The following is an 18,222-nucleotide window of genomic DNA, read 5'->3' on the forward strand; positions in this document are numbered from 1 at the left end:
GATTTAGTGTCTCCATTCGGGTTTTCTCTCCTGGTCAGGGATACGTTCATGCATTATGTTTTTTTTTATTATTGTGAAGCGGTTTCCTAGAAGGCCATTGTAGCATTTAGCTACTGTTTTCAACACACTCGTGTGTCAGAATCAGAGTCGGGTTTTGCTGCCGAGTAAGTGAGAGTCTCGCATTACTAGGAATTAGCTTTGGGGAAGTGGAGCAAACATACAGTACAAATGAAGCAAGTAAAAATAGGGTGGATTAGGACCCTAACCCATCAATGACAGAAAACTAATAACAACCATGAAGTGACTATTGCAGATCTGTATGGATATAAAGGGTATTTGGTGTTCAGAAGTCCGACAGGAGAGGAGAAGCTGGATTCGTGCTGCAGCTCAGAGGAGCGGTCACCTGAAGCGGATTCTAAAGGAAGCAGGTTAAAGGTCATCAAAGGAAAAGCTCTCCTTGAAAACAACATGACCACTCAGCTCAAGAATGTGAGCTTTCATCTGAACGAACCACAAGAAGAGATGTTTACCCATGATGCACTGCAACCCCAACAGCTGCCTGTGTGTGTGTGTGTGTGTGTGTGTGTGTGTGTGTGTGTGTGTGTGTGTGTGTGTGTGTGTGTGTGTGTGTGTGTGTGTGTGTGTGTGTGTGTGTGTGTGCCAAGCACCCACAATGCGGGTCTGAAATTGAGGCAAACGCGGAAGTGAAATAAATTGCAGTTCCACCCTCATCCACTAGGGGCTGGTGTCAGAAGCGAGCAAATCCTCATTGGGGCGACGGTGGCACAGGAGTTAACTGCTCGCCTCGCAATCGGAAGGTCGCAGGTTCGAGACCCGCTCAGTCTGTCGCTGTCGTTGTGTCCTTGGGCAAGACACTTAACCCACGTTGCCTGCTGGTGGTGGTCGGAGGGACCGGTGGCGCCAGTGCTCGGCAGCCTCGCCTCTGTCAGTGCGCCCCAGGGCAGCTGTGGCTACACTGTAGCTCATCCCCACCAGTGTGTGAATGTGTGTGTGAATGGGTGAATGACTGATTGTGTTGTAAAGCGCCTTGGGGGGTTCCAGGACTCTAGAAGGCGCTATATCAAATACAGGCCATTTACCATTTTACCATTGACTCCCATGTTAAAAATACCAATTTCACAGCAGAAATAAACATGTTTACAGCCTGGTACCAAAACATGTTTTAGGTTTAAATGATCTAGTTTACACTCATGACAACTCTGAGGGGGGTGAATTTTTTTCTCCCTCTTCTGTTTAAGTGTATTAAAAGCCTAAAATTCTGTATAATTAATGAGCATCAGACCCACGTGACCACAGAGCTAGCTCCATGGAAAGGCCTCAGTCTGAGCCTCGGTCTGGCCTGGAAACTGTTCGGTCATTTTCAGTCTCTCAACTTAGGCCCTGTCCACACGTAGCCGGGGATCTGCCAAAACGTAGATATTTTTCTACGTTTTGGCCTGTCATCCACACGAAAACGGATCTTTTTAAAAACTCCGGCCAAAGTGAAGATCTGCGTTTTCTCCGTTTTGGGTGTCTGCGTGTGGACGGACAAAACCGGAGTTTTAAGGTCCGCAACGTCACTTTCTGCGACAAAAAAAGTGCTGACATCACGTGTGCGACCTGTGTTTACACTAGCCGACATCATGGAAGCCCTCAGAGCTGCGCTCTGTCACTACCCGATCCATCAGTTGTCCAAGCGCTTTCTGCTTGTTTGTTTTTGCAAGCGGAATTACTGCTCCTTGCGGAAGACCACAGACGAAGGACGAGGTTAAGAACGGGGGAAGTACTGCCGCCTACAGGTCTGGCATGTCCTTAACAACGTATTTATCCGGGTAGTGTGGACAGAGTTTATTTTTAAAACGAGGTGGTGTGGATGCAAGTTTTTGGAGGGGCGGATATTCGTTTTCAAAAAAAAAAACCCGGCTACGTGTGGACTAGGCCTTAGACCATTAGTTGTAGCGTTTGTGCGTTCTTTTTGGACATTATTGGTGCAATTGTTGGACAAAATGACTTGCTGTGGCATTAATTGCACTAATAGAGCGTCCAAGGAGTCTCCACTTCATGTCTTTCGGTAAGTGAAATTATATTTATGTATTTTAGGTCATCGCCGCTTTTGCACCAGCTGAGCTTATCAAAGTAGCTAGCTAACTACCATTTTAACATGCACTGTTTAACCATGAAATTTAAATGTAATAGGATTAAATAACTAACAGGGTATATGTCGATGGGGGTAAAACCCAGTGCATTTAACATAAAAATGGGTTGAAATATGACGGAGCTCTCGGAGGGAGACTTCTGCGTTCTTCCACCCGGTTCTCCCCAGCAGTCAGCCCGGCGCATCTGTGACCGCTGCGGCGCCGGTCTGCTGCGCGGGCTGACCGCTCGTGGAGCACTCGGACTCGGAGAGAGACCTGACCGCAGAAATACTGCAGCTCGGTGAGTTGGTTGACAGTGCTTGATGTTAGTCTCCAGAAGTCTGCATGCCATCAGATAAACTTGCTTGTTTTTTATATTTTTTGCATATTTGTACAATAGTGGTGGTGGGGAGCGGCTAAATAACTAATTTGTCCACAAAGAGCCGCGACCGGGTGCCCTGTTCTCATCTTATCTTAAAACTAAAGTCATTTTGATATGTTATTGCACAGATAAGCTGTATTGTTGAATCCCAGCAGCGTGGGGTTTTTTGGTTTGTTTGTTCTATTTTGTTCCTAGCAGGTTTTCATTTTCTCTCTGCGGTGGAGTTCCTGCCACCGCCCCCAGTTTCTGCTGCTGAACGTCATCAGCTTATCTGAAAGTAAGATTTAAAAGATCCTATCATCTTTGGTGATCTCACGCCTACAAAACATCCTTTGTTCTAATGGTGAAATTAATTTAAGCTGATCTTCAACCTGCTGACCTCTATGACTTTATTCCTGTTCCTACTTCCAAAGAAACCCCTGTGCAGAGTCCTTCAGACACGTAAATGAAGTTGGCCCCCCCACCTTCTTCAAATCTAACAAAATTGGTGTCAAACATTTGTGCTGGTTTGTGCTGCAATATAATAATAATATATCAATAATATAAAAAAAAACGTAATAACTATAACGGTCATGCTGGAACGAAGAAGAAACACTATATACAAATTTACAAGAAAGTAACATGACATCACACCTTTCTGCATCTAGTCAACACAACTCCCACACAATGGTGGATAACGATGCAAACGAACCATGAGGAGGTAGGGAGGAGGTGTTTTGCAGGTGACAGTTTCTATAGAGCTCCGGGAGTGGACGTCACTTCTCCCGGCATGCAACAGTTCAAATCAAAACGGCGCCATCTTGGCAGGCAGAATCCCGCAGTTGGGCTATTTGTTATTGTCAGAAAACTCAAACGGGAAATATGGTAGATTCCTGTTGTGCCCCAGGATGCAGAACAGACACGGACGACATAAGGAATGAGCCATCTACAGGATTCCCCAAGATCTGGAGCGCCGCAAACGTTGGATCATTGTAATAAAACGCGCTAGTGACCGGGCTAAAATGAAGCTGTGGGATCCCGAGAGTAAAGGTTTCGCTTATGCAGCGACCGCTTCATATCAGGTACTTAAACCAACGTTTCCTCAACTGTGTATGGTATTTATTTTAAATGCTTTTATTACGATTCTTAGTGGGCTTCCTAAACTTATTTTGGCGTGGCTTTTTCTGTCTTATTACTCATAGCAACAAGTAAACGTCACGTAAAACGTTGCCTCGTGAGTTCTGCGTGCTGCCGTTTACGTGTTTTATGATCACAGCAATTAACCGGCTAAGCTGTATTTCATTTTTAAGCAATGGTTGATCAATTGTCAGATCACACATAAAAAGCACTTTGGATTGCTATTATCTGTCTCACCGAGTCAGATCTCAGACAGATCCTGAGACGCTCCTGCCTGACATTTTTATTTTATTCACGGAACAAATTCAGACTAGTGATTTCTCTTGGTGTTCAGTTTATACATTCAAACAGCACAGCACTCTATTTAAACTACTTACATGTAAATCTGTTATTTGTCCATCCATCCATTTTCATCCGCTTATCCGGAGTCGGGTTGCAGGGGCAGTAGCCTAAGTCGAGCGGCCCAGACTTCCCTCTCCCCAGCCACTTGGGCCAGCTCCTCCGGGGGAATCCCAAGGCGTTCCCTGGCCAGGTGCGCTCCGACAGCTTCTGGCATTTCTAAAAAGTATCCCAGGGGCACGGTAAGGGTCGGAGATGTTTAGTCTATTTAATTTCTGACTATATAAAACAATTTCTTCCGTTTTAAAGTGTGAAGTAAACTCCGACGAAGTAAAATCCAAGCCGATCCCGTTCATTTTGTTTACCTTTGTTGCCTGCCAACATGGCGTCTACTCTTTGAGAGTCACCTGACGTCCAGTTGCCTTCATTCAATTCAATTTGAACTACCATGCAGATGCCTCACTCATTCATGCCAGGTGTGTGACTGCAGGTAAACACTGGTGTTTGAAAGGGGCTTTGACCTAGGATAACTATTGGAAACTTTTATCTAAATCAAAATCAACTTTATTTATAAAGTGCTTTCACATGGCCAAAATGGACAAACAAAGCGCTGTTTATTTATATATTTTCAATGATAGCAGCACAGATATTTTTTTCTGCTGCACGGACATTGGACAACAATTTAGGTTGGTTTTCTTAATGGGGGGGGGGGGGGCGTTGACCTTTTGACCTTGAACCTAATATGTGTGTGTGTGTGTGTGTGTGTGTGTTTGTGTGTCGTGGAGGATGGCTACTTATACTGAGCCAGGATTCTCTGGAGGTTTCTTCCTGTTAAAAGGGAGTTTTCCTCTCCACAGTCGCTGCATGCTTGCTTAGTATGAGGATTGCTGTAAAGACGCTGACACTAGTCAGTGACTCGATGCAACCTGCTGGGTTCCTTATATAGGAAACTTTTTACTGATTGGCTTAATGACCTGACCTGTACTGGAATGTTTACTGTGTGAAGATCCTTGAGACGACTCTGGTCCCGATTTGGCGCTTTATAAATAAACTGAATAGAATTTCAAGCTTTTATTTGTTATAATTGTGATTATTATGGCTTAAAATGTATGAAACCCCAAAATTAAAAAAATTCAGACCATTAGAAAGGCTCAATATGCTAGACTCTTTCCAAAAAGAAAGAAAACAATCTTTTTTATAGTGCCTCAAGATGAAAGTCACGAGGCACTTCACAAAAACAAACTAAAAAATTTAATTAAAGTATAAAAAGATTTCTAAAATGATTAAAAATACGTTTAAAAGGAGAAACAAATGTAAGGAAAGGGAAAAAGAAAATGAACAGGAAAGAGGGAAAACAGTGGATCCTGGGAAAGGCACATTAAGAAAGAATCCAAAACACCTGCAAGGGTTACTGAATCTTTAGATGGTCTCTCAGTCTGAGTTGAACTAGTGAAATAAACAGTCTTTTGCACGATATGCTCATTTTTAAAATTTCACCTGTAGAGATGATCCCTCTCTCCTGGTACTCTGGCTCGCTCCCACAGTCCAAACACATGACTGCCAGGTTCAGTCTCCGACTTGTCCCATGTGTGAGTGCATGGTTGGTAGTCCTGCGTCTCTGAGTTGTCCTGTGTGTCTCTGAGTTGTCCTGTGTGTCTCTGTGTGTCTCTGTGTTGTCCTGTGTGTCTCTGAGTTGTCCTGTGTGTCTCTGTGTGTCTCTGTGTTGTCCTGTGTGTCTCTGTGTGTCTCTGTGTTGTCCTTTGTGTCTCTGTGTTGTCCTGTGTGTCTCTGAGTTGTCCTGTGTGTCTCTGTGTGTCTCTGAGTTGTCCTGTGTGTCTCTGTGTGTCTCTGTGTTGTCCTGTGTGTCTCTGTGTTGTCCTGTGTGTCTCTGTGTTGTCCTGTGTGTCTCTGAGTTGTCCTGTGTGTCTCTGTGTGTCTCTGTGTTGTCCTGTGTGTCTCTGTGTTGTCCTGTGTGTCTCCGTGTGTCTATGTGTTGTCCTGTGTGTCTCTGAGTTGTCCTGTGTGTCTCTGTGTGTCTCTGTGTTGTCCTGTGTGTCTCCGTGTGTCTATGTGTTGTCCTGTGTGTCTCTGTGTTGTCTTGTGTGTCTCTGTGTTGTCCTGTGTGTCTCTGTGTTGTCCTGTGTGTCTCTGAGTTGTCCTGTGTGTCTCTGAGTTGTCCTGTATGTCTCTGTGTTGTCCTGTGTGTCTCTGAGTTGTCCTGTGTGTCTCTGTGTTGTCCTGTGTGTCTCTGTGTTGTCCTGTGTGTCTCTGTGTTGTCCTGTGTGTCTCTGAGTTGTCCTGTGTGTCTCTGTGTTGTCCTGTGTGTCTCTGTGTTGTCCTGTGTGTCTCTGTGTTGTCCTGTGTGTCTCTGAGTTGTCCTGTGTGTCTCTGTGTTGTCCTGTGTGTCTCTGTTTTGTCCTGTGTGTCTCTGAGTTGTCCTGTGTGTCTCTGAGTTGTCCTGTGTGTCTCTGAGTTGTCCTGTGTGTCTCTGAGTTGTCCTGTGTGTCTCTGTGTGTCTCTGTGTTGTCCTGTGTGTCTCTGTGTGTCTCTGTGTTGTCCTGTGTGTCTCTGAGTTGTCCTGTGTGTCTCTGAGTTGTCCTGTGTGTCTCTGAGTTGTCCTGTGTGTCTCTGAGTTGTCCTGTGTGTCTCTGTGTGTCTCTGTGTTGTCCTGTGTGTCTCTGTGTGTCTCTGTGTTGTCCTGTGTGTCTCTGTGTGTCTCTGTGTTGTCCTGTGTGTCTCTGTGTGTCTCTGAGTTGTCCTGTGTGTCTCTGAGTTGTCCTGTGTGTCTCTGAGTTGTCCTGTGTGTCTCTGTGTGTCTCTGTGTTGTCCTGTGTGTCTCTGAGTTGTCCTGTGTGTCTCTGAGTTGTCCTGTGTGTCTCTGAGTTGTCCTGTGTGTCTCTGTGTGTCTCTGAGTTGTCCTGTGTGTCTCTGAGTTGTCCTGTGTGTCTCTGAGTTGTCCTGTGTGTCTCTGTGTGTCTCTGTGTTGTCCTGTGTGTCTCTGTGTGTCTCTGTGTTGTCCTGTGTGTCTCTGTGTGTCTCTGTGTTGTCCTGTGTGTCTCTGTGTGTCTCTGAGTTGTCCTGTGTGTCTCTGAGTTGTCCTGTGTGTCTCTGTGTTGTCCTGTGTGTCTCTGTGTGTCTCTGTGTTGTCCTGTGTGTCTCTGTGTGTCTCTGTGTTGTCCTGTGATGGACTGGCAACCTGTCCAGGATGTACCCTAACTGGACAAGCGAGTAAAGAAAATGGATGATGATTAACAATCCCCCAGTTATTAAGTAATAGATTATCATCATTTTATTATTTATAATATTTAGACCCAAATCCGTTTTGTTGTATTTTAGTGGGTCAGAAACAAAAACACTGACGTTAAAGCTTTTTGTTGGAATGGAAGCAGCAACAACAACGATGATGAACGACAATAGAAATCTTAGCAGGCTTCTTTGTAGAGTGTTTTTTTTAACAGCTTTTGAAATTCCCAGAAGGTCCAGTATAACAAACTAACTGGTGTGTCTAGTTCTGCAACTCCAGATGAGTCCATATCTGCCTGTGGCCCTTCAGGCACACTTTCAGGCAATTAGAGTCTGCATTTGAAAATAAATCATCAATCAGGGAGATGTTATCAAATCTAAAACAGAAAAAGCTGCAAAGATCTGGACACCCCCCCACCCACACACACACACACACACACACACACACACACACACACACACACACACACACAATTATCTCTTTTTATAACAGCAATGTGCACAGAATCCAGTAAACCTGACTGACAGTCACACTTCACTAATCTTAACTGTGCCCACCTACTCGTGTTCTGTCGGTCACCCATGGCTGGCGCATGACGACCTCATCGGCCTGTAGGCACCACAGCTCTGCTTAGACCTTTGATCTACACAGCTGAACATCCTGCACGCCCCTGCACCATGGTCTGAAGTCCCGTCAGAGCAGAAACAGAGCTGTGGGAAACTTTCTCTTCCTTCCTGTACGTGTGAGTTAGTGCTGACGTGTGTCAATATTTTCTGATGTACGACAGAGATGAGCTTCCACGTGATCTCAGTCAGCATCGGAAAATTAGCCATTCCCACAAACTTCAACAACTCACGGTGCCATTAGCTCTATTTTACTCTTAGAAACTTGGAACAAAACACACAACCAGTCAGGCGCTGACAAAACGGAGCATTTTACCGCTGTAACGTGATGAAGGAGCCATTTGTCAGGGTTATTATCCTCTAACCACTGTTCCCTTTGACACAGCGCCAGAGTGCATGAAACAGCCTCAAGGTCATGCATTCGCTTCTAAACTGTTTACGTTCCAGCAATGAAGACAGAAGATGAAGACTCCTTTCTTTTTTTTATTAAAAGCCAAAGAACTCTATTTTCAATAAAGCTAATCAAAACAACTGTTAGTCAATAATACCATGTGACCGACCTGTGAAATCAAAATCTTAATTACTTTATTATGATCCTATAGAATATAAAGGTACTGTGACTTTAAGTGTTCCAACAGGACTCATTTCACGTTGTGTTAAAAGCACACAACACATTCCTTTCACTGATCCAATCAGAACCTTACAGATCTGACGGAGGCGTGCTTCTGACGGTGTTTGGTCATTTTCATTCGACAATAAACCAAAACATCCGAGGTACAAAACTACGCCACGTCAGCTCTAACGCCAGTTCAAAGCGTTCCAGAGCAAGCGACGGAGTGGCCAATCCTGATCTTTTACTCTTAAACCGAAAGAACCTCGACACGCTGAAAAATCCAGTCGCTATAACAACCAGCGGCAACAAATGCTCCTTTCAGAATAAAAGCTCCACCGACCCAAGCTTGGGTCTGACCAGACGCCAATAAAGTGTCGTGTGCCGGAGGTAACTCGAGACGGGTCTGATCGGAACCGTGGCTTCTTCTACCGGCTCGGTTTCCAGAGAGGGTTCACTGGACCTCGATATTCCTGATCTACAGAGGACTTCCACCGAAGGCAAAGGTAGACCGACATGATGGTGTCTCATGTTTTACTGAAGCTAACCAAGGCTTAATTCAAGACAACATCCTCAGTTCCCGTCAGAACTAATCGCTTCTTCGGATTTGCTGGTTCTGATTTACATCACACGTCATCCATTCACCACCTCATCCATTTTTAGTTACACTATACATTTAGTTTAAAGTCAGGCTAGTTTGAATTGTTAGTAATAAAATTCTTAACTTTTAAGCTCGACTCTCTCTATTCTGTTGTCTCTGAGTGAATACGTAACGGTTACCTAATCCCTGCAATAAAAAGATCCAATCTTCTGGTTTAAATAACCCTTCGATCCGTAAGGTGGATTCTACATTTCCTATGGGATTCCACGCCTTATGGCTCATTAATTAAAATGTAATAACCTCTCACTTCATTACACCACCTTTACGTGTTTTAATAGGCCGGTTGGTGCTATAGATCTTTTATTGAATGGGAGGATCAGAAGTCAGTGGCTGTGAAACTGGAAGGCCTAGCCAATCAGATTTGTTTCTGACCTCATCTCCTGTCTCCTAGCAACTGTGATGACGCTAAGAAATTAAACTAAATGTAACAACAATATGTGACCCAAACAACCCCAGTCCCTAGCCAGAGGATATTTTTACAGCTGGAGCTTGATACTGCCAGATCTTCCCTTTCGGCAACAAATGAACATGTGTGCATGAACCTGAACATGCTGGAATGCTAAATGAGGAGCTCAAAGAGGACATTTTATATGAAACTCATCTTTTGTGCTGCCACGTGAGTCTCCTGAATCTACAACAACTGCATTTTCTGACAGTTTTAGGAATGATTTGACCACAAAAGGTTTACAAGGCCCAAATGTTGAACCTCCTCTCCTCTCTCCAGGCTAGAGGAGAAGCTGTTCTACTCCGAGAACCTCCAGGACATCGGACCTTCTCAGCTTATTCACACAACATCACGCTACTTATTAGAAGGTCTTGTCAGACGAACTGTGAGCATTCATGAAAATCCTACAAAGCTAATCCGAAACAAGCCATCTTGTAGCCTCTTATTGATTTAATTTTGCTGAGGTCACCATAACATGGTAATGGTTGCTGCTGGGTTGGCTGCACTAGCAGACAAGGCTGTGAGGGTGTCTGACCCAAGTACACCTACAGCTGAAGCGATCAAACATCCACCTCATTTCTGCTAGATGTTTGCATCTCCCAGTCTCAGAACCTCCAGTACCTCCCATCTACCTGAATCCTCTTGCAAAGGCTTACGTCTCGGCCCGGCCGCTCCGGTCATCACAGGATCGTCGGCTAGCAGTGCCTTCGCCCAGGGCCAGGTTAACACTTTGTTGTACCCTGGGCAACAATATTCAAGGGACCCATCATCACGACCCAAGGATCACCGTAATATGGTCACATACAGAATATTCGATGCTGCGTCAGTGAGGTGAAATCACCGCAGCACAGGTGATGAGCTCCGCAGTAGCAGAGCGCTTCAGGCACAAATAAGACAGAAAATAGAGAGCATGTGCGGACATGAACGATCGTGTGTCATTTATAATTTTTTGGTTGCGCCACTTTGAGAATGGACCGTGCGCTGGACGCAGCAGCCTGGAGCGCTGCACAACGACGCAGCGCTGTGCCGCTCTCTGTGCTCTCTGCTCAAAAGAGTCCCTGAATGATGTAATATAGGTAGAAAACTTTCTTCCGGCTCCCCTGGATGTGTAGGATATACAGCTCCCCCATCCCTGCTCCTGGATGAAAAGCCGGGCATTTTCATCAATACAAGACCCCCCCCAGTCCGGACACCCCGGACAGAGAGTGAAAAGCGGACATGTCCGGGAAAAACAGGACGTACGGTCACCCTGGTTTAATATAAAGCGGGAGATTACAGATTCAGTATTTTGCTCGTGCCCTTGCTGCCCTGGGCCCTTTAGAGTTCGTGGGCCCTGGGCAATTACCCAGTTGCCCGTATGGTTAATCCGGCCTTGCCTACACCACACTCAGGACAATCCAGACTCTTCTCATGCATCATTCCACAAATGTGGAATGACCTACCAAGCACTACCAGAACAGCGGCTTCCTTTTCAATTTTCAAGAAACTCCTGAAGACCCTGCTCTTCAGAGAGCATCTTCTTAACTAGCACCCTCCCTGCACCCGTCCCCCCTCTCTACCGTCCGCTCCTTGTTCCCTCCTCTCCATGATTGATGTCAAGTTGTTGTTGTTATTGTTGTTGTTAGCCTCAAGGGCAACATGCCGATTATCACTTGTAAGTCGCTTTGGACAAAAGCGTCTGCTAAATACATAAACATAAACATTGTTTTACTTAGTTATCTTGTTGACAGACTACAGACGCAAATGAGCAACTATGCTATAATCTGGCCCATTTACCATCGATGCAGTGTATTTGATTGTTTATTAATGTGTATTGTCCTGAATAAAGAATTGAATTGAATACTTACTCACTGAAACTAATGAGACAGAAAAGTTTATTGGCATCAAATATATTTCAATATTTCCACAATGATCAAGTAGAATCAAGCCAAATGTAACCTTACGCCTGAGAAATCGCCCCTAAAGCCAAACAGGCCATGGAAATCCACAGAGATAAACAATAAAAATGGCATTCGTGGCTGAATGATGTGAAACACCAGGAGGAAGTGAGAAACCGGATGTGTGACTGTCAGAGTGAGTGGGAGGCTCTCGTCTAAACTCAAACACAGACTTGTTTCAGTCACTGACCTTAAATCTAGCTTCACTCTTCAGCTACAGAAAAAGACTCAGACCCATCAGGCTTGTCAAAATTTTACACGGTAAGTGGCCTAAATTTGATTTAGCGCCTTCTAGAGTCCTGGAACCCCCACCCCCCCTCCCCCCCAAGGTGCATTACAACACAATCACTCATTCACCCATGCACACATAGTTACTCCCTGGTGATGATGAGCTACAATGTAGCTACATACTGCCGGTGTCGGTACAGGATCTGCTCGGGTGCAAGATCGGCTCGGGGTTCTTCGACTGCTGATGACGTCTAAGTAGTTGATTGGCTGAAAACGAACCTTACAGAAGTTACGTAATCACGTTACGTTGTTATCACGTTACGTTGGTCCAGGCAAATGTTTCTGTTGGAAAGATGGACAACTTTTACAAAGAAATCCATCATTACCTCTTTGAAAATACACTTTTAGCATAGAGCTGCATGTATATTAGGGCTGAACGATTAACTGCATGTGCAATTAAATTGAGATGTGACAAAAGGAGATTTTCTAATTGCAAAAACTGCAATTTGGCAGCGAGTGGTTAGCACAGTGCTAATATACATGGAAAAACCCATTGGAATGCTAATGCTAATATCGCCGATTACATTATTACAAATTATGAATTAGAAACGTGCCAAATGATTACATTTGGAGTCTAATAGAAAGTAAAACTACCATCAATCAAATAAGTACAGACAGGTATTTTAGTAAAGCCAGAAAACTTTTAACTCCAGAGTTTTGGCTAGCAGCTATGAGCGTAACTGAACTACGCATGGACAAGACGTCAAAAACCCTAAACACAAAATACTTCAATAAACGGGACACACTTCTTTCCTGCAAATACAATTTCACAGGTGTTGCTAATACCCATGATCCTTCAAGGGATGTGCTCAAAGAGGAGTTCAATATTATGAATAAAATATAGTGTTTTATTTTACAAATACCATTATAAACACAAACTTACGTCGTAAGAAAAATTATTTTAATAACGAAACGGCTAAATTCTTTCCAACAGTATAGATGTGTAGTGTATTTTGTCCGAGTGGGTTTGCCGTATTTTGACGTCATCGTCAGTCGAAGGACCCCGAGCCGATCTCGCCCCGAGCAGATCCTGTACCGACACCGGCATGGGGAGTGTCTTAGGAACACACTGTGGCGGCATGGCATTGCGGGAATCTTGCGACATTCATGCCACCACGCTTGGTAGTAACGTTGCTGCAACGGTGGACTTGTGAATGCTAATTAAGCCTTGGCGCAACAGAGGGAATTGTCATGAACACGTGGAGAGTTACCGCCAAGCTCCGGCCGGCAACTATATTGAAAATGAAAGTAAATGAGCCCTGATTTTCACTTTTGTAAACAGAAGCAGCTGAGATGATAAACTGGAGTGATGCGGAGCTCCAGGAGCTTCTCTCCGTTAAAGCTGGAGGTAAGGACGTGACTGCGCCTCATTACTGCCACGGTCTGACCACTTGTCAACGACCCAAGGCTCCCAGATGCTGCCACAGCACCGTGGCAAATTGACAGCATTCTTTTCTAAAAGAAGCTAGAGATGCAGAGTGAAAGTCACATTGTGTTTTCACACAGCAGAACAGTTGCTAGAGTTTGCCTGATAACAGCCCATTAGGGATAACAAGTGATGTAACTGACCCAGCAGCAAGGACGTAATTTTCTCTTTAGAAGTGTGTGTGTGTGTGTGTGTGTGTGTGGGGGGGGGGGGGGGTTGTCCTTACAGTCTGTTCTAATGGGAAACGGGCTTCAACACAAATGGTTGTTTTCTGCTTGGTCCAAGAGCTCAACCAGTGTCAAGTTAATATAGCGTAATATTGTTTTTGGATGGTAAAAAGTGCAGGGGTCAAAGCTTGACTTTGGAGAAGTGGGGGGGACATGTCCCCCCTGTCCCCCCCAAAATTACATCCATGCCCAGCAGGATAACGAAGCACTCCACTGGGAGGGGATAAGCATTCAAAGAAGCCCACAGCAAGAACAAAAGGGGGGTAATGGGACCATTATCTAAAAACAAAACCATCAGTGGTGGAGGCATGAGACTCCAAGCATGTCAGAATAATACTGGCACTCGCAGCGGGAGAGCTACTTCATTTGTTTTAATCAATACATTTGTTGTGGTCTCTAGTATGAATGAATGCCTTATTATTCAGTGGAAAAAAGCTCTCGCACTCCTGTTTTGGGGGCTGTGGTCATAAGCCATGGTCGACAAGCCCACCCATCCAGCAGAGAGGTCCAGACTTCCCTCTCCCCAGCCACTTGGGCCAGCTGCCCCGGGGTAACCCTAAGGTGTTCCCAGGCCAGACGAGAAACTTGGTTTCAACAGCATATCAAAGGTCTTCCTTTAGGCCTCTTAATGGTTAGACACGCCCGGAAATGTCACAGGGAGGCGTCCAGGAGTACATCCTGCCCAGATGGCCGAGCCACCTCAACTGGTTCCTCTCGATGCAGAGGAGCAACGGATCTACTTCGACAACACATTCTCACACCCAAAGCATCAAAATATAACGCGTGTGACCAAGCGTCAATATACGACCATTCGGGATGCCCCAGCGCGTCAGGAGACGACGATCAGGGACACACTGATGACGAACCGTCCCAGAGCGTCGGTATCCAACGCCGGCGGTGAGACGGACATTAGAACGACTTCTGAACTACTTCACCTTCCCCTCGCCCCAGTCCTAACCTTAAGGTCACAGTTACTGACCTTAAGGTTAGGAATGGGGTGAGGGGATGGTTAAATAGTCGAATAATGTCCGTGTGACCGCGGGCGTCAAACAGTGACGCCAGCGGAGCCACGTGTCCCTGATCGTCGTCTCCTGACGCGCTGGGACATTCCGAATCGTCATATATTGACGCTTGGTCACACGCGTTATATTTTGATGCTTTGGGCGTGAGAATGTGTTGACTTCGAGCCCCTCTTGGATGACCGAGTTTTTCACCCTATCTCTAAGGACAATCTGCAGAGAAAACTCATTTTCACATTCAGCAGGCATATGAAACTCAGAGTGACCAACCATATTTTAAAAAGGACAAGAGTAAAACACTTTCTCAGTGAGAGGGACCTTTAACAGAGCACGCTTGTCTAAAACAGAAAAACATGTGAATGCTGGGGTCACTGTAGCCAACAAGTTCACTTCTTCGTTCTCTTGAAGCTCTCGGTCCTGTTTAGGCCCACAGAATGATAAATGACCCGCACTTGTATAGCGCCTCTCAGAGTAAGGACTCCAAAGTGCTTTACACTACAGTGTATCATTCATCCATTCACACACACACATTCACACACTGGTGGGGATGAGCTACGATGTAGCCACAGCTGCCCTGGGGCGCACTGACAGAGGCGAGGCTGCCGAGTCCCTCCGACCACCACCAGCAGGCTGGTGGGTTAAGTGTCTTGCCCAAGGACACAACAGCAGAATTCTGTCCGGAGCCGGGATCGAACCTGCAACCTTCCGATTACTGGACAACCCGCTCAACCTGTTGAGCTACTGCTGCCCCGTCATCACAATATTAATCAGTGTTATCGTGTATCGCAGGTTTTCCTGATACCGTGCAGCCGTAGCTGATAGTAGCTCTACAGCAGGATGCAGAAGCATTAATCAATCTCATTGGCTAAAATAAGTGTCGCAAAATGTTAGCAAAGTGCCATGTTTACCAAAAAAGAATAAGCAGTCATGAACACACACACACACACAGCTGAGAAGATGATCAGTGTTTCATTCCTTATTTCTTGGTTGATAATAAAAATAACTTTGTTAAACATGTTTATGTTTATATTAAAGAAGACCAAACATGGGTGGATGTTGGACTAAAAGACAGATGGATGCGTGGCTGGGTGGATTCTCATCTTAGCTGATGACAGCCAGTCAGCTGACAGAGACACGAGCTCCTTGTTCTAGCACCTCCACATGACAGATGTGGACAGAACCCTCCCTTCAGCTGTGAAGCAGACAGCAGGACCAGAACACACCAACGAGGATCCAGCTTGTTGGAAATGACAGCATCTTTAGTGAGAAGTAGTCGCTGCACTTTATGATGCCTGGTGCGGTATTTACCGCTCTTCATCACCTCCCACATGTTTACAGGGCAAGTAAATGCAACAACGGCAGGGGATGGAGCAGCGGGAGCTGCAAATGTGCAACAGCAGCAGCATTGCGCAACAGTTGGAGAACTATAGATGAGCGAGGTTTTGCACACGCAGCAAGGCTCCGCATGTTGGATGCTGCAGCTTGTCACAAGTTGGTTGAGCCAGCTCTGTCTCCAGAGGGATAAACTGATGGTCCGCAGCCACGTGGTGCACGGTTAGTGCGCGTGCACAAACCAAACCAGTTCCAGCGCATCGGTGCGCGTGTAAGCAGAACTAAGTGTAAATGTGCAACTCTTCTGAGCAACGCAACACACACACACACACACACACACACACACACACACACACACACACACACACACACACACACACACGCACGCACGCACGCACGCACACGCCTCCGCCTGTTCCATCCACGCACTGAGGAATGCGCTCCGACCCAAATAAACCCAGCCAGCCCAACTGAGAGGGTTTCTGCCCCACGAACCCCAGATGTTCAAGATGTCTTCTATCAGCCTCGCGAGCAGAGATTCTAACACGATTCCAGCAGAAGCTTAAATCCTCCCAGTTAGCGAGTGGGTAGGTAGGAGTTAACAGGACTAGTTTAGTAGTTTAACTCACCCAAACTGTTGGTGAGGGAGTCCATGTTGGGCCAGAGATCGGAGGACAGCTAAGGTGTGTTCTCCTCCATGCTGAGAGGAGCCACTCTCACCACCCCGTCAGATCTGAGAGGAGCCACCGGAAACGGATCACCAGATCTCTTCAGCAGGAGCAGAGCCGAAGGGAAGCGCCTGAGAACGCACTCATTACCGATCAAACAGCAGGAAGTACGGCCAGATGTCTTCACGAGTGTGAGCAGCTTCGTCTCCTTCCGGAGCACAGCTGGTTCTGGTCCTGCTCGGCAGGAAGCAGCGGGTTTCGGGCTGATCTGGAAGAAAAAGGAAGTTTTAAACGAGGCCTGTTTTAAACGCTGTGGACCTTGTGGCTCATAAGAATGATAAGTTTGGGTTTGTCGCCCCCTCGTGGAGAAATGATGCAACTTTTCTAATATTTTATTTGTCCAAAGCATTCAGAGATCATTCACATGTTTGTATTTCCTCTAGTTTCCCTCTGGGATTAATAAAGTATCTTTGAATTGAATTTAATATGTAAACCCAAATAATGTCCATTTAAAACTCTGAAGATGTTTGTCTTTAACTTTATTCTCCTGACTGAGACAGATTCTCCAGCCGGGCTGCTCTGTTGCATTTGTGCATTCGCTGTTTATTGGATGCTTGTGCAGCACGTGGCGACAGAGGGCTCTGGAGTTAGATGATCTGCTGCCACGACCCTGAGAGGAACAGCTGGAAGAGAAAGAAGAACATTCCTTCTGTGCATCTAACGTGTTCAACAGGTAGTGTTTGTCAGCATTCAGCTTGTTCAGGAGAAGACTTCTGACTACAGAACCCTAGCAGTTTACAGAGAAACAAAAGGACACCGTCAGTGACAGAAATCATGAATCAAAACTTTTCCATCCGGATGTTTGATCGGTGAGACCGAGTCCTTCAGCTTCAACTGGTTTTGGAGCTGACTCCAAGTGTAAGAGACAGAAGATGTTCTTTTAAACTCAGAACGAGCCCCTGGTACGTTCAGAAGGAACGCGTCGTGTGCAGGGCCGGATTGTCACTGCAGGGGCCCCTGGGCACAATGTGCAGCAAACAGACACCACTGAAAATAATCAGAAGTGAGGAGCAGAAAATGAAATGATTCTTTCAACGTTTGGATCTGCAGGAACTCTGAGAGGCCGCAGGCGCATCAGTGAGTTAGCGGCCGCTGCGCTAGGGGAGGGGGGAGAGGGCTGGGGAACAGTAAAGATGCAAAAAATACCGTCGTTAAAGGAAATGTGTGTTGACTTAGAAAATGTGGGCGCAATTTTAATTGCTTGTCAACATTTTTCTCCAACGTTAAGACTGCTGCTCGCGTGGGCCCCCTTGTGGCTGTGGGCCCCTGGGCCTGTGCCCAGTTTGCCCGTATTATAATCCGACCTTGGTCTTGGGAACATATGTTTTTGGAGTATGGAGGTCAGAAAGTGTGATGGTTTTGTAAATGGGAACAGGCCAGTGGTTTCCTCTGAAGGAGAGACCATCCAACACTAGAGCACATGCTCAGCCAGAGTTTAAGGGCTGTAGGTGTAAACACAGCCAGGAGACACGTAAACTACAGAACAACAACGCCACACAGATAGCCCAAGCTTTCTAACACATTCAACATAATCTAGAAACTAAGATGTTCCCTTTTGTGGTGAAAAAGCAGCACATTGGAATGAATGTAGACTTTTTTCATAACAAGTCACGAGACAAGTCATTAGCACGAGTTTCAGCTTTTACTGGTTTGAATCAAATCAGAGTGGAAGTCTGAATAAAAAGGTCTTCTCCATTCTTCGCTGATATC

At 45.7% G+C, this 18,222-nt stretch overlaps 1 protein-coding gene across 5 annotated transcripts in view; it reads right to left on the bottom strand.

Annotated features, from left to right (window-relative positions):
- Window positions 1–16,642, bottom strand: part of eml3 (EMAP like 3) — an 87,563-nt gene extending 70,921 nt beyond the window's left edge. Inside the window, exon 1 of one of the 5 annotated variants that reach the window (XM_015958217.3) lies at window positions 16,414–16,642. In XM_015958217.3, the coding sequence (XP_015813703.1) occupies window positions 16,414–16,438 (25 nt within the window). In that variant the 5' untranslated portion in view covers window positions 16,439–16,642. Of the gene's footprint in view, window positions 1–4,010; window positions 4,191–7,773; window positions 7,920–16,413 lie in introns of those variants that run through there. The other 4 variants (XM_015958218.3, XM_070549743.1, XM_070549740.1 and 1 more) reach the window with 4 other exon arrangements.
- Window positions 16,643–18,222: the final 1,580 nt, after the last annotated feature.

The sequence above is a fragment of the Nothobranchius furzeri genome, chromosome 3 (assembly GCF_043380555.1).
Source record: "Nothobranchius furzeri strain GRZ-AD chromosome 3, NfurGRZ-RIMD1, whole genome shotgun sequence".
NCBI lineage: Eukaryota > Metazoa > Chordata > Actinopteri > Cyprinodontiformes > Nothobranchiidae > Nothobranchius > Nothobranchius furzeri.